The sequence below is a fragment of the Meleagris gallopavo genome, chromosome 2 (assembly GCF_905368555.1).
Source record: "Meleagris gallopavo chromosome 2, MGAL_WU_HG_1.1, whole genome shotgun sequence".
Classification (NCBI taxonomy): domain Eukaryota; kingdom Metazoa; phylum Chordata; class Aves; order Galliformes; family Phasianidae; genus Meleagris; species Meleagris gallopavo.
Window position 1 is genome coordinate 55,451,717 of NC_139405.1, and position 16,041 is coordinate 55,467,757.

The window sequence follows — 16,041 nt, forward strand, 5'->3', positions numbered from 1 at the left end:
ACCAGGACTGTGGGATACTGTATTCCATTATCTCCTGCTGCAGCATGATGTGTGATGGCCTGCTCCCCCTAGAAAAGCATGCCAAGGCCTGAAATTTCATTGTTCATGGAAAAATACAACCTCCTAGTAACTGAACCAACCTACATAGCCTGTGGCTCTGCATAATGACCTGATCCTTTTATAGGATGAGGTGTCAAGGCAAGGCTATGTTCAGGTCTTGAGATAACAGGTTAAATCAGGCTTGAACCTGACACTGTTACGACATCAAAAGAGATAACTGTGCCATGCAGCTGTGGGGAAAGAACACTGCAATATTTCTGTGTTGCAACAGGAGGAGAACCATGGATGGCCTCAGGCTGCTGCAGGGTGCAGCAAGCAGGTTTGGTGCTCCCAGGGATGCTCTTGTTGCTAGATGTGTTAGAGACATGGGGTTGATTTAAGAACTGCTGCTGCCAGCTCTTTATCTGATCACACCTGTGTTGCATAGCATATCACATAAATTTGGTATTAGCCAGCTGCAAAACCACCAGCAATAGAGTTGTGATGACCATGAGCTGAGCACAACCCTCAAGCCCCACAGAAGAGGCACAACAGCAAAAATGGTTTCTGATCGAGTTTGCCCCTAGGGGTCAGATTATTGAGACAACTCTGCACTGTTGCAGGCCTCAAAGTGATCTTGGGGATAAACTCAAAGCTGGGTTTGAACAATTGTTCCAGAATGATTCCTTGGCCAAATTCATCATAGAGTCTTAAGTGAATTTCTTGAACTGAAATAATTCTGGTCTTTCCCACAGCCTTCTTTGTAAAAATATTGTGCTGGTGACATCTAGTGGAATAAAAAAATATAGAGAGAGATACCTTTTGATCCTTTAAGACAGACCCTAAAATCCCTATTAAAAACAGTGTTTTTTTTTTTTTTAAGTTTATTAATCTGAACACCATAAAATGAGAATAAAATGAGAACACTTCATTGTGTTTAAGAAACTCAAATCAACACTACGAAACCTGCTCTTGGGAGCTCATAATGCCAAGTGATTCATATTACTGGTAAGATTATGATGTTATTATTAACGCAAAGGAGGTATGTGACCTTTATAAAGTACATTTAACAGAAAACTGTGGGTAAAAAGAAGGAACCCACAGTGGATGACTCCCTCAAAGCCTTTTCGGTGCTTGCTGTTGTTCTTCTCTATGGCCAGAGGGTGGAGAACTCGTGGTTTCCTTCGAACACTGATAGCAGGCGAGGCACTGCGAACAGCTTAGCTGCTGTGGGAACCAACTGCAAGCTTTCTGGCAACTAAATACGTAACAACCCAATTAATATACTTAACAGAAAGAGTTAGTTAGTTACCTTTTTCCCTCCATTACCTCAGAGGTTGCCCATGGCTATTATAAATGTTATTTCGCTGTAACTGTACAATTATGCCTTGTTTTGTTGGAGGCCTTTGAGCAGTGACTTTCTGTTCCTACTGTCTTTCCTTCTGGCTGAGCATCCTGTCCGGGCTCCTTGGTTGCCTGCCCAGGTCTTTTTGAAGTTTCCTAGGCAGAGTGGCAGCCTGGAGCAGCACCCAACTTCCCTGCACAAATGAAGCCCTGGTGATCAGTATGTACACTGCACTTAAGATCTGCTCATAGTGTAACAATGTTTTCTCCACAAGCAGTGCTAGGGAAAAAAAACTGAGTTTGCCAATGATAGAAAATAAGTTCATTTAGAAAAGCATGACTGCCACGTCCTCCTCCCCTATTCTGCCACATACCAACTACTTGAAATTTAGCAAAAGTAACTTTTGTATCAAGAATGTATGTTTCCTGCAAAAAGCTGTTTGGATTTGGTCACATTGGAAGTTCAGACATGTACAGGCATGCTAGAGCTTACTGACTGAAGTCTCCCAGGGTGCTATGGACAACAAATAGTTGCGCCCTTCCATCCCAGCTGCACCTTGCCCATATCTCCCTCTGGAAGGGAGAACTGCCCCTGTCCTGCAAACAGGGCCAAGAGGTGCCTTGGCCTGGAGCTGGATAGAAGTTGAGATCTGACCGCAGCATGTGGCATGGAGTTGCAATGCGATGAAGAAGTCATGCGAGGCTTTCTGCAGGAGTTTATTTCCAAGTGCCTCATTTCTTAAATGCACAGTTAGTAATGATAGTAGGATCACTACTTGAGGAAATACTGGCAAATCATCATCAAAATGTACAGAAACCTTTTTCAACTTCCACCATGGACTGTCCTGAGTCTGCATCTCTTTCCTGCTTTTTGTTCCACTGCTTATGACATTAAAAGATGCATGTACTGAAATTGTGTGGGAGACAACAAAGAACATACGGCTGGGAGAGGAGCTGCAGGCACATAGGAGGGCAGGAAGCAGACTGCAGTGAGTTGAAAGGAAGAAATAATTCAGGTTGGAAGACCACACAGGTTTACATTTAAGTAAGAGTAATTGATTTCTAAATTATAAAAAGGGACCTGATGGGATGGATAATAGTTCTGCAAATAAAGAACAGGGGTTACAGTATACCCCAAGTTATTCATGAGCAAGAACATGATATTGTTGAAAGAAAAGTGGAGATCGCTTCTGGGTCATATAAACAGAAGTAGCACGAAATCGGCACAAAGAAATCTTTCTGTCTTACTCAGCACCATGAGCCCCTGGTGCTTTGTGTCCAGCTCTGGGCAGCGTTCCCCAAGGAGAGGTGTGAGCCAGCAAGCACCCCAGGGGCCAACAGCAGATCCTCAGTGTGTTCAAAGAGCAGAGGAACATGCAGTTCTTCATGTTCCCTGCAGACAGAGCAAGAAAAGATCGACTAGATATTGTACAGAGGATTCTGTCTAAACACCAGTCTAACAAGAAGCATAATTGGGAACTGGAAGAGACCTGACTCAGAAGTCAGTTAAATGTCTATTTTTAGGATTTTTTAAGAACAGGTTATGCAGGAACAATTTAACTATGGGAATATCCAGGGAAGACAGATTTAGCTGACCTTTTCTTAAGGCAGGAGGATGGGCTAAGTGGCCTACAGTGGATCCTTTCTTCTTTGTAAGAGCTGAGATCCTGAAGCATTGTTTTCAGCTTTGTTTGAGACTCTCAAGTGCAAACAAAGTCAGCGCACACTGCCTTTGAGCCTATTAAGACTTCCTTAGTGCTCAATGACAAGACCAGATTCTAGGCTTCTCAGACTGAGTACCTAAATTTAAGGCATGTTTTTGTATTTTAATAATATGTCTCAGTTCCCCAGCCCCAAAACTGAGATAATGCTGTCTACTCATCTTAATAGCATGTTGTGAAGACAAATTAATTCAGGCTTATGATTTTTTTTTTTATTTAACATATATTACAGCACCATATAGGATTTTATAGGGAAGCTGTCAATCATAACTTCATGATGGATTATCCCTATTTGCAAGCTTAGGACCATATGCCAGAACAAATAGAATCAAAATAGTGGGTAACACTTTACATTATAAGGGCAGCAGAAATCACTGTGATTTTGCAGTCTGAGTTCTAATGTAACACAAACAATTATTAGCTAATTGCTATCTGCTCTACGTAGTGAACAAGGTAAGGGTGTATGAAAGAAATCATATGCAGTATAGCTATTAAACAATGTACTGTGCATATGCACAGAAGAGTTGAAGTACAGAGGCATGAATACTCTTTAAATCCGGGATTTCCTGATTTCTGCATAACTGCCTTTTATAATAATCTTTCTAGGTATCTGAGTGCATGGAATAAACCTAAGCAGTACTCGAACATAAAGAACAGAAACACGAGATTTATTGAGAGAGACCTGCCTTTTCATCACTAGCCTAGACAGGAGATATTTACTTCTTTCTCCTGCTCAGACGAAGGGGCCCAAAGAGCAGCACAACACCACTGTTGTTGAGACAGCTGCAACACTGTTCCCCATGTTCCCGATCTCCCAGAGCAGGAGACAATGTGCAGAGGGCTGTGCAACCTGGTCAGGAACCACATCCATGTCTGGGGCTACTCAAAGATCTCTCCTCTCTGAACTTAGAGCTATCAAACCTCTGTTTGATCCATAGTCACTCAGGGAAGAAGCAGAGGAATGGAATGACACAAGAGGCCACAGAAAGCAGCCACAGCAAATACAAGAGTCTGTGCAACCTCTGCAGCTACCACAGACTGTAGAACCTGGTAGACAGTTAATATCATGTGTTGCACCTGGCCACCTGCAGCCATAATCCTGAAGGATTAAATCTCTTCTAGCTATAAATTTACTTATCCTCAATTTTAATGTATATTCAAGATAAAGATGAAATGTTAAACTTTTCATATACCTTTCTGAAAGCCAAAATCAAAGGACTGACCTACACAACTTGGCTGTAAAAAATGAGAAAACAAACAAACAAACAAAAAAACCCTGAATTCTTTATGATCATAATCTCATTTTTGAGATTTATGAGAGTGGGTTGTGTAAGTGTGACAACCATAAGATTCCAGAAATTAGGCAATTTAGCACGTTGGTTATGTTTTCAGTGGCATGTTTGAGAGCTGGCCTAAGTGCATTTGTTTTTAGAGTTTGCAAGGAAGCTAAATCCTATAATGATGGATACAAGAAGACATGATCAGAGAATTGGAAGTCAGAAAGTCTGAGTGTGGGCTTGTGGGAGAGAAAGTATCTTCATTGGAGCACAACTGAAATTTCAGAGCTGTCTGTCAGGAGAGGACAGACACCCACTGCAGAAAGACCATGTGCAATTCAGGAGAGTCACAAACATGGAAAAAAGGATGTTTCTTTTGGTCAGGATAATATGTATTTGCCATTACCTAGGAAAGGGAAAGATATGAAGAAGGCAGAGCTTGAGGGAAAAGCTCCAAGTTCATTGCCTAGCAGGGGAGAATGTGAAGGTAGTGCCAAAACTCCTCACAGGCTTCCCCAGAAGACAGCAAGATTTGCGTCATCTCTCTGCGATGACACTGGAGAAGGAAAAGTGTTGTTTTGCTGATCCAAAGAAGCTAGGAAAAGCCTCTCATGCTCCCATGCTCTAATAAAGGCAGCTACAAGTAAGCAGCCGCCCTGCTGCTGCACTGGTTTATGATTGCTTTTCGTAATGAGAAAATAACCTTCAGCTGAGTGAAGTAATCCCTGCCTATTGACTCCATGTGCACAAATGCTTTCCTGAGCCTGTGTCTGTTCAAAGCACCTCACATCTTGTGCAACACTTTGTACCACTGATAGTCTGCTGGCCTTTGCCAATGTGCATTTCTTCCATGTTAATTTAAACAATTAACAATAAATTTTCAGTGATTAACCTGAAACAGGGAGCCTAAGGCCAAATTTAGCAGCAGTCTGAATTTGAATAAGATAAGAGAGAGAAGGGTTTCTCATAGATGAGGATGGTCACAGGCTGGCAGACCAAGACAAGGAGAAGCCAAGTGGGTGCACCAGGACTGCTGCAGCCTGAGGGAAAGTTCAATCCTCAGCGCTGATATCTCATTGCACAATCCTTGGGCATAGCTTTGTGCTTGTGGTGGGGGAAAGAAGTGCCCCAGTGCCTGGGAGGAAGCCCAGAGCACCTCAGGGGCACTGTTTGTAGCAGTCACACTATTAAAGCAAAGGCAAAATTACTGTAATATTCTCTGGACAGAGCTTGCTTTTACCCCATAGGTAACTACATCAGCTGTCCCAGAGGTGGCATGGGCCTGTGGCTTTTAGAAAACCAAATAAAAAGCAAGGACCTGAGCAACCACCACTAGACCTGTACTGAGCAAGTCACAGGGCTGCGCATTTGACCTTCATTATTCCTCGCAGCTACCAAGAGGAATCATTTTATTTTTAAAGTGGGAAATGAGGTCATAGTTTCCCTGCTCCTCCCAGGCTAGTCAAATGAATACCTGGTGCAGGAGCTGGGCAGCTGGGACAGGAACTCTCCATGGGGCCATGCTGTCAAAGCCCTGACAGGCTCTTGCCTCCCCGACTGGCACTGAAAAGAACAAATTTCTGTGGGTGAAGAAGCAGAGGAGGATATTGGGGCAGAAGCCCTCAATTAGTTCTCAGTCGTCCCTTGTTTGTTGTCCTGGCAGATACCAAAGCTGTGAGCCCATCTGCTGAGCTTTAAGTTTCTCCTGCTGTGGGTGGGGATGCTAAAAGCCGAACCCAGTGCAACTTTCTTCAGCAGTCACATGTCTGTCTATAAGAGCTGCCAGAGCTATTTTCTTTTTGTGTGGTGAGGAAAATGCCCCAGGAACTCACCTCCTTCAAAGGACTGACAACTCATGGTAACATCTTGGGAAGGCATGCTGGGAGCTGGACTCATTCCCTGTGTGCCTGCGATGGTCTCAGTGTTTTGCTGAGCTTTGGAAAGCTTTACTCGGACATTTGGTATTAATGAACGCCTGCAAGACTCCTTTTGGGCTGCCAACTGTGGTCGAAAAACAGCAAGATATTAAAGAATTGAGGTGTTAATGACATTTACTTGTTTATTTTTGCAACAAGATTTGCAGGAGAAAACACAACACTTTCTCATTTGAAATAATTAAAACCATGAAAATGACTGCATTTCCTATGTGACTGACACAGACCATGCGGGATAAAATGTTTCTCAGCAACCAGAAATCATTATAGTGGCTCACATTTCTCAATACACATTTTTTTCCCTAACCAGAACAGGCAAATTGAACTACAGGTTGCACATTTTTAACAATTTCTCACATGAGGAAGCAGAAATATCCTTTTCCCATGGAGCTGGAATCTAAAACTTCAAAATCCCCCTAACTCTAAAAATAGACTTATATTTCGTAATAGTCTTTCCAATCACACTATCTGTAACTGGAGTTTATAGCATGACATAAATAAACTTTATTTATTTATTTATTTATGGTAGGAAATCTTCACTGCTATGAAAGTAAGAATCTGAAGTAAAAATCTGCTTTTATTTCTCTCCTCTCCTCTCCTCTCCTCTCCTCTCCTCTCCTCTCTCTCCTCTCCTCTCCTCTCCTCTCCTCTCCTCTCCTCTCCTCTCCTCTCCTCTCCTCTCCTCTCCTCTCCTCTCCTCTCCTCTCTCTCCTCTCCTCTCCTCTCCTCTCCTCTCCTCTCCTCTCCTCTCCCTCCCTCCCCTCCCTCTCCCCTACCCTCCCCTCTTCCACCTCCCCTCCCCTCTTCTCCCTTTCCTCCCCTCTTCCCCCTTCCCTTTTGTCCATCTCATTTCTGTTTGTATTGTACTTGTTAACCTCCCACTCATAACTTTAGTTTGATTTTAAACCTTTGCCAAATCATAATTCTTAAAGTTGCTGGCCCTGGCCATTTTGCACTTTTACAGACTACTTTTGAAGAAGATGTTAACAGAAGAACAGCAGGAATAAATAGTTGTGGAACAAGTCAGTAGGTATTCTGGAAGGACTGGAGAGAGTTGTGAAGTGCAATGAGCTCAAGACTGTATTCATTGTTTGTGCTATCAAAAGAAACTTTTTTAAAGAACTTTTAAGAACTTTTTTAAAAGACTTTTCTAGTTAGATAAAAGTATGTTGGTAAAAATCAGTGCCTCTCAAAAAGTAAGGACTAAACATAAAGAGAATGACTTCGACCCTTGGGGGTTGGACTCAGTGATCTCTTGAGGTCCCTTCCAACCTCTGCAATTCTGTAGTTCTGTGATAGTAAGTAAAACAGGGGGCTGAAAATGAAGAAGTTTGTGTTCTCAGCTCTGACATGAACTCACTGTATGACATCAGGCTATTTCATTCATTTATTTCCTTGACACTATCCATTTGTTGATATATTTTGAGTTCATTCTTTGTAAAATGAGACAAATTAAATAACATCACATTTATGAAATCTATCTTACATTTATAAAAAAGGCTCTTTGCACTGCCAACTCTGAATTGCAATTCATTTACTGCATAATAGTGACAATACTTATCTTTTCTATATTCAAAGCATCTTAAGGACGGATCATTTCATTTTCTGAAGATAGTTCTCTCTGTCTTTTTAATCAGTTTTCCATTTCTTTGTGACTGGAATGTTGGTCATTTTTCTCCCTTGTGTCTGAGTGTCCATATGTCAACGCAACTAATGGGAAGACCACTTTTAGATTAGTCCTTTTTTTTTTTTTCCTGGAATAAACGGAATGCTTTTCTTGGTTTTGTTGCTCTGTTTCCTTTTTTGCTGTATGTCTTTTTTCTCCAGTCTTCCTCCCAGCTTCTCTCACACTGTCACTTGCTGGCTAACTTCAGAAACTCATTTGTAAACAGTGAACTATCTATCTTGAGAGGAAAGCCCAGAAACCACAGTTTCAGGAAACATAACTTCAGCTGATATGTCAACTAAATCTCTTTCATAGTTCTCCTCCTAATCTCTATTTCCATATTTAAGAAGAAATGAATTGGGAGACTTCCATTATCTTCTTTTCACGAGTCATAAAATCTACAGAGAACTAAGATGATCTTCCTTATTCCACCACTTATAAAAATGGCCTGAGAAAATTGATTCAGAAAGCTGTTCAGCTCTTGGTAAATTCCCATTGGCTAAACACTGACTTTTCCATCTCTCCACCACCCCAAATTTTAAGTATTAGTTCACTGGAAATGCGGACAAACACAAATTAGTACCAGAGAATTTAGAAAAAATGCAGACCTGAGCCTCATAGGTTTTCTGGGCAGGTTATTCAGCAATTTAATGTGAATATCTTATCTTCTTTTTTCAGCCTCATCATGTTTCTAATTATAAACTTTTTAATCAGTTTTGAAAACAAGGAATTGTACGAATATCAGAAAGATGATTTCCTGCCAAATGCATTTGGACAAAACAAACAGAGGAATCTCATGACAGTGTTACACTCACATTACTGGACTGTCTCCTGACTCTCTCCTGTTCTAGGCTGTTTTATCTTTTCCACTCTTTTTTGTCCTGAATGGTGTAACCTTCTTCTCAGCTTCAAGCTGCACAGTTGTAGAACAGCTGTTTATATACTGCTTAGAGTGTCACTGTTGGCCTCTCTTGGTGTTTGGAATCTTTCTGGAGTATTCCCCAATCCCTATTTCATCAGGACTCCTTATCCATGCAGCATTGAGAGGGACAGAGTGGTGTCATGATGTTCTCACTTTGCAAATCCTCTGGCAGCCCCTTGCCACCTTATTCTGTTTGTAGCTGTTGTGCTGAACTTTCGCTTGGCTGTTTGCTTGTTTGTTCCTGCTAGAAAACAGAGTGGGGATAGGGCTGAGGGACCACCATGCTGGAGACTACCAGCAAGTGTTTCACCGTTGCTTTGTCTTAAGATCCCTGTGCAATTGCCTTGGCTACAGGACCAGCATAAGCTGTTTGCTTTCCTTCCTACTATCTGCTTTCGTTGGCTACAACCAACCTATTTGCAGTCCCTTTTATGGGATGCCAGTTAATACCAAAAATATTAATATCGCCATTTTCCAGACATAACTGTGAAAGAAGACTCCTGCACCTGCTGAGCTGTGGCTCTTCATTACCAGAGGGCTACCAAGGATATCTCAAAAAATCCCTCCTGTCAATTCCATACAGCAGATCTCAAAATAAAGTATTTCACATTGCAACTTACTCGGTACATTTTCCCCCAAGACCTCTTATAGGGAAGTGTTTATCACCCTCGCGTAATGTGTTTTGCATGGGGTATTGCTGAGGGAGCAAGTCAAAGCCTTGGATACTCCCTGGTGCCTCCACAGGATCATAGAATCACAGAATATTCCATGTTGGAAGGAACCCCAAGGATGCAACTCCTGGCTCCACACAGCACTACCCAAAATTCAAACCCTATGTCTGAGAGTGGTGTTCAAAAGCTGCTTGAACTCCAGCACTTGGGGTTGTGCTCACTGCTCAGGGGAGCTTATTCCAGGGCCCGACCACCCTCTGGTGAAGAACCTCTTCCCAGCCTCCAACCTGACCCTCCCCTGACCCAGCTTCATGCCATTCCCTCATGTCCTGTTGCTGTCAACAGAGAGCAGAGATTAGCATCTTTCCCTGTGCTCCCCTCATGAGGAGCTGCAGGCTGCCATGAGGCCTTTATTCAGCCTCCTTGTCTCTGAGCTGCACAAACCTGAGGTCCTTAGCCACTCCTCATACTTGCTCTCTAGGCTCTTCACCATCTTCATAGCCCTCTTTTGCATGCTCTGTAATAGCTTTATGTCCTTCTTATATTGTGGCACCCACACCACACTCCATCTTTGAGGTGAGGCTGCACAGCATAGAGCAGAACAGGACAATTCCTCACATGGTGGCAGTGCTGAGCCTGATGCACCCCAGCATATGGTCGGCCCTTTGGGATCCCTGCTCATTCATGTTCAACTTGCTGCCAAACGGAACCCATAGATCGATCCCTTTCTACAAGGCTGCTTTCCATCCTCTCACCCCCCCTTCTGTACATATATCCAGAGCTGCCCAATCACAGGTGCAGAATCCAGCACTTGTTCCCATCAAATTTTACGCAACTTGTGATTGCCCAGACCTTCAATTTGTTAAGATCTCTCTGCAAGACCTCTATCCATGAGGGAGTCAACAGCTCCACCCAATTTAGTGTCATCTGCAAACTTTCTTAGTATACCTTCAAGTCGTGTATCCAAGTAATTAAAGCACTGAAGAGAAGCAGCCCTGCACAGCCCCTCTAGCCTACCACTAGCAAGAGAGGGTCAGTATGGTGAGCGTGCACTGCTCTGGATGGCCAGGCTCAAATCGCCAGTAGAGTCCTTCGCCCTTTCAACACTGTCAACCTGTCAGTACCTTCCTTCATTCCTGGCTGGACATTGTGATCTGTGTTCTATACTGGCTTCTTGACCATAAATAAGAGATCACCGCCTCCTGAGTTTACTTGCTGTGTGGCAGCTGTTACGAGTACCATGAAATAAAGGCAGAGTTAGGAAGGAAAAATAGAGTATGAGGTGTCAATTTTGAGAAGATCAGTCTCCCAACTATCTGAGTAAACACAGAGGTGAACACTGCAAAATCAGCCCAGCCTTTGGTTTCCAAGGGGTATGTAGATAGCACTGAACTCCAGCTTTTCTTTTTTTTTTTTTTTCCCCATGTCATTCAAAAATGAATGGAATGCACCATGTATTTACTTAACATTCATCACTTAAAGTTTGCTCATCACAACATTTGGAAACTTGATGAAGAGCAACCTTTTCTTTGTATGTTCCCATGGGTAGTATGCCTTTGATGACAAATTCTTCCCAAGTACTCAGGTGCTGACAACTGTACATAACCAGTACATTTAGGGGGACGCAGTCACATTAGACCTCTCACTTCTGTCAAAATTAGTAATAGCCTCTAGCTGATGAATCTGACTTCTCCAGGACCACTACACAGGAAGATCTCTGGGAGGTGGGAAAATGATTTTCCAGAGAACAGTCACTTAAGCCGAACTATGGGTTATATGAGGTATGGACCATATAAGGAGGTTGATCACACATTGGATTGTAACAATGGAATCTTGTCATAGCTGAATTTAGGAAAGAGTTCCTCTCCTTCCCCAGTCTGAACAGCCTCTCATTTACAATATATTCTTTAAAAGATGACATTGTTTATTTCTGTGTAACACATGATGAGGCAACATCTCTCCGGAAGAGGCAAGAAGTTGTTACCAGTCCTGATAGCATCCTGTCCTATTTGGCAGGTGGGCATTTTATGTGAAAAATACATCACACATTAGAGCAGAGGTAGCCTGACTCATTTATCATCTCTGTACCTAAGGTACTGCCAAAACCAAGCAGCTTGGAATCCATACTCTGTGGCATCACTGCTTCTCCAGTCTGAAGCTGACAGCAGTATATCTGTCAGAAGGGGAAGTATCAGAGTCTTTTGTTACATTTTCTTGTTAGGCAAGCACTGATAAAAGGTGTGTCGTGCCTACTCCAGGAAAAAAAAAAAAAAATAAATGAATGTTTAGCACTCCTTCTTCTTAGAAATACTGTCAAAGCTACCAACTTTCCACATCTTCCTTCCCTCCCACACTGCATGCAGACATCACTGTGTTAAAACAAAACCAACCAAGACAAAACAACAAGTCATGAAAGAAACAAAGAGCCTGCAGCGCTGCCAGATTATACAACAGCAGGTCCCACTGGGGTTAACTTGGATGACTTGCCACACTGAGGCCAATGGGTTTGCTGAGAGCATGCAGAGGCTCCTGTAAGAGGAGCAGGGCCAGGACCAGGTTGAGGCAGGCAGCCCCCAAAGGTAGCTTACTTCCCCTGCTGTTGCCTTTCTTGCTCATGTGGTCCACCCCTGGTCACTGCCTCTGCTGAAGATAGTAGGCATGAGCTCCCAAAATCAAGCCTTTGTCTCCATAAAAATGGAGATTGGCTTGTCATTATATTTGGTTGTAAAATAGCATGTGCATCTATGCTATGAAAAAGTCCTGCCTTCTACCTTCCTGGAGTGCTGAGGAATGTCATAGTTTACTTTCCTTGCTGCTGTTTCTCAGCACAACTTGCTCGTGCCTCACAAGAGTGAAGTGACACTGCATGCATGTGTGCTCAGCGCCTGAAATTCAGCTGACACAGCACACACTCCATATCCTCCCCTCCATGTGCCTTCTCTGCTAAAAAAAACATGTGGGAGCATGAGGGAGAAGAGGAAAAAAGAGATCCCTTAAGCTAGTGGGTAAGGAATGTGCGCCGTGCTGTGCGTGAATGTCTGATGTCTCCAACTATTTGTTAAAAGGCAACAGCAATGCTTCCGACAGATGTCCCTCCCCTCGCCTGCAATAGGCTCCCAAGAATAGCAACAGCCTGTGTCACTGCAAAGGGCAAAGCCTTCTGAAATAGCAACAAAGTTGTGCACAAACCACTTTGCGGTCCGCATTCGGTTTTAGCCAGCTCCAGAAACTTGTTGCAATGACGAAAATCAGCTGGGCTTTCCTGTCCGCTCTGAGGAGGACAGCCACCGTCTGAGAGGCTTCCAGCTGAGGCGACGATGGCACCCATGCAGAGTGCAGAGGAGCTGGGCCAGCAGTGCCAGGCGATGAGAGCAAGGGAGGATGAGGAAGGTGGCAGAGGCAGCGGGCATCTCCGCCAGCTGCCAGCTGCAGCAGGTAAGGTGGCGGGACCGGGCACCAGCTGTTGCTGATCAGCAGCACGTGTGTAGCTTGCAGGGTTGTGGGAATCCAGCAGCAAAGCCTGTGGACTTGGGTGCACACCGTCCCAGTTCCTAGCAGTGTGAGTGGGGAAATAGCAAGCAAGGAGGGAAACACCATCTGCAGCTTTGAGTGGTGGCATATGCGATACTTTTCCCTCAAGCCCTATTGTTCGTGCATGAGTTGTCTGCTGTGTAAATCTCTTTCTTTTATGAGGATCAGTTATCTGAGTAACCAGGGGACCCACTGCATCCAAGATAAGATAAGAGTGGTGCTTCAACCCATGCAAGCTCGATTCATTCCCAAGAGGAGAAGTCCAGAAAGGCCATGTGAGAATCACACCTGCTCATGCAGAGGGAGTTTTTGGGATAGGGTGCCAGAGTCTCCCTCCTATTTTCTTCTACCCAAGTATTTCATGAAGAAGTAGGGTTTCCGTGCTGACACTCAGAGAAATTAACTGCAGAATTTCTTCTGAAAAAGATTTTCAAGTGCTGAAGCTAAATTTCATAGCTCTTCACCTTTTCTGTCCCACCCAGCAGTATTTGTAAGTCACACATGGTTTTGCATCTCAAAGCTCTTCTGCTGCCAATTAGATTTAGTGAAATGGCCCACAAATGTGGCTTTTCTCACACAGAAGACAGCTGTGCCCAAATGGGAAAGTACCACTGCAAGCCAGAAATGACTGTGATGTCACGAGCAAGTTTTGTTCACTTAGAAATGAATGAGCTGACTGAGCCATGCATACTCGGATACCACAGGCACAAATGCTTTGTTGGAGTGCAGTAACAGTCAGTCGAGCAGCTTCTACTGACAACTGGGAGCAGAGGAAACAGAGGTTAATGAAGAACAGAAAGCCAGTCTGCAGGCAGATGTATTTAACATTACCCTAGGGTATGGGGGAGCAATGCACATTGTTACAGGATGGCGTTATCAAAGGGAAGCACAGCAGTTGCAATAACCTGAGACCGAAGCTATTGCAGCATGAGAACTATGGTTAAAAGTGGATGAGCAAATTACACGCTTGGCCTTACCATCAGGAATTAAAGCAGTAACCTGAGAAATTCACTAGGAATTAAAGAAAATTGTTGATTATTACTGGAAAATAAGAAAACACCAGATCCCATTTAATGTAATGAAGAGCCAGGCTGCCTGTTGACATAATGAAAATGCATGTCAGAGCACTAAGAAAGGTGCCCAGGCTCTGCATTGCACTCTTTCCATTGATTCCAGGATAATTTGTTCATGAAATATCAATTTTACTCACACAATACATTCACCAAGCTTACAATGTATGAAGCACACAATATTTCCCACCACTGAAGGAATGAAGATGCATGAAAATGTGTAATACATTAGCTTCCTTCTGCCTTCTGCCTTTTTTTTTTTTACTTCAATTTACAAAAAAAAAAAAAAAAAAAAAAAGCTTTGGGTTTGTCTTTCAGTCTTTCATGCTAGCAAGAGTTGAAGAGTTGTGTTTGTCGAACAGTTATGACACTACCAGGCCCTGATGATATTTTAGGTAAAATTAATATTTTATAAGAATGCCTGGCTCTAATTTTAACATAACTTCATCCCAAAGCAACATTTTATTTCTTCCCATAGGGTTTTGTAGAGCAATGATTTCACTCTCACACCAAACTTCTAGATAGATGGGTAGTTCAAAGTTATCCTAGCTCATATAAGTAGTGTATCTATTGAGCAAGTACTGGTTCTAAATAAATCTCAGACATTAGAACAGATCAGTAGGGTAATATATATCTCTTTACACTGCACACTTGGATGAGACAGGAAATAACTATGACAGTGCAGCAAAGATCACAATGGCGTGAAAATGGGATAATCAGCTTTGATGAGAAACAAACCCACAATTTAATTATGCAGTGATTCCCAACATATGCTATTAAATATTTATGCTACAGAATCACGTGATCTCCACATGCTACTTACTAGCAAAATGCTACCCTGATGGCAGTTTGGGGAATTTTGAACACTATTTCCTCATCAAGGCAAAATTTTTGTATGTCAATTGGCACTCAGATGCAGAAAAAGAAAAAGTTCTTAAAAATAGCTTAAAATTTTCAGATATAAATGCTGTAGTTTTAATATTTATCATGGAAAATTAGATGTCCTTGGCTCAGATCATTTATTCATAATGCCCATGAAGTACGTGTGCAAACCAAGTATTTTGCCTTTGGAAAGAGTGTATTTTCCCAAGTTTGTGCTTGAACAGAAGTAGAAAGGGACACACTCTTTTTAACTTGGCCCCATCCTGTCCCATCAGCAGCACACTCAGCTATTCTCGAGTCTTTTTTTCTGTCTCTTTTTCAGGAACAAAGTATAAACAGTTCCAGAAAATGTTCTTGAAGATAAGTTTGTTTACAAAGTAGTGCTGCTTTTGACCTGAGTAACAGTTATGAAAAAAGCATTTTGTATACATGGAAAAACTAAAAAAGAGACTTTCTAATCACTTGTCACATACCAGTCAACACCGGTTAGCCACAGGTCTTGTTACAGGCAGAAGAAACTTCTCTCTTTGGTGTAAACCATCACTAAAACAGATTTTCCCTTGGGCTGCACACCACTGTACACTTTGCAGGCATCTCCTAAAAATGGACAAACTATTGAGGATAAAGGAATAAGGGATAAAGCTAAAGACAAAGACAGAAGGAAAGAAAGAGAGAAGAAAAGGGAGAGAGAAGGAATGAGAGAAAGGGAGAGAGAGAGAGAGAAGGAAGGGAGGGAGGGAGGAAGGCAGGGAAGGAGGAAGGAGGGAGGGAGGGAGGAAGGAAGGAAGGAAGGAAGGAAGGAAGGAAGGAAGGAAGGAACATTAAAAATGACAGCTAAAGGACTGTGAGTACAACTATTGCAACATGCTCTATCTTGAAACGTTAAAGCAAAACGTATCCTGAAGTCACAGGGAACTTTGGAGACCAAATGGTGGATGTGAACATAGTGAGGCTGTGGGTGGTGCATTTCAGCAGTGATAACAG

General features: G+C 42.7%; 1 protein-coding gene and 1 long non-coding RNA gene across 3 annotated transcripts in view; one reads left to right on the top strand and one right to left on the bottom strand.

Annotated features, from left to right (window-relative positions):
* Positions 1–11,477: 11,477 nt before the first annotated feature.
* LOC146544987 (uncharacterized) lies at positions 11,478–15,831 on the bottom strand. Its single transcript, XR_014881394.1, has 2 exons — positions 15,531–15,831; positions 11,478–13,865 (listed from the first exon to the last, which is right to left on the bottom strand). It is a non-coding gene; the product is annotated as an uncharacterized LOC146544987 (long non-coding RNA).
* Positions 12,685–16,041, top strand: part of SLC2A12 (solute carrier family 2 member 12) — a 28,746-nt gene continuing 25,389 nt past the window's right edge. For both annotated transcript variants that reach the window (XM_085217257.1, XM_085217256.1), the window contains exon 1: positions 12,685–13,009. Coding sequence is in view for 1 of the 2 variants with exons in the window: in XM_085217256.1 (XP_085073382.1) it covers positions 12,892–13,009 (118 nt within the window). In the remaining variant the exon portion in view is untranslated. The remainder of the gene's footprint in view (positions 13,010–16,041) is intronic.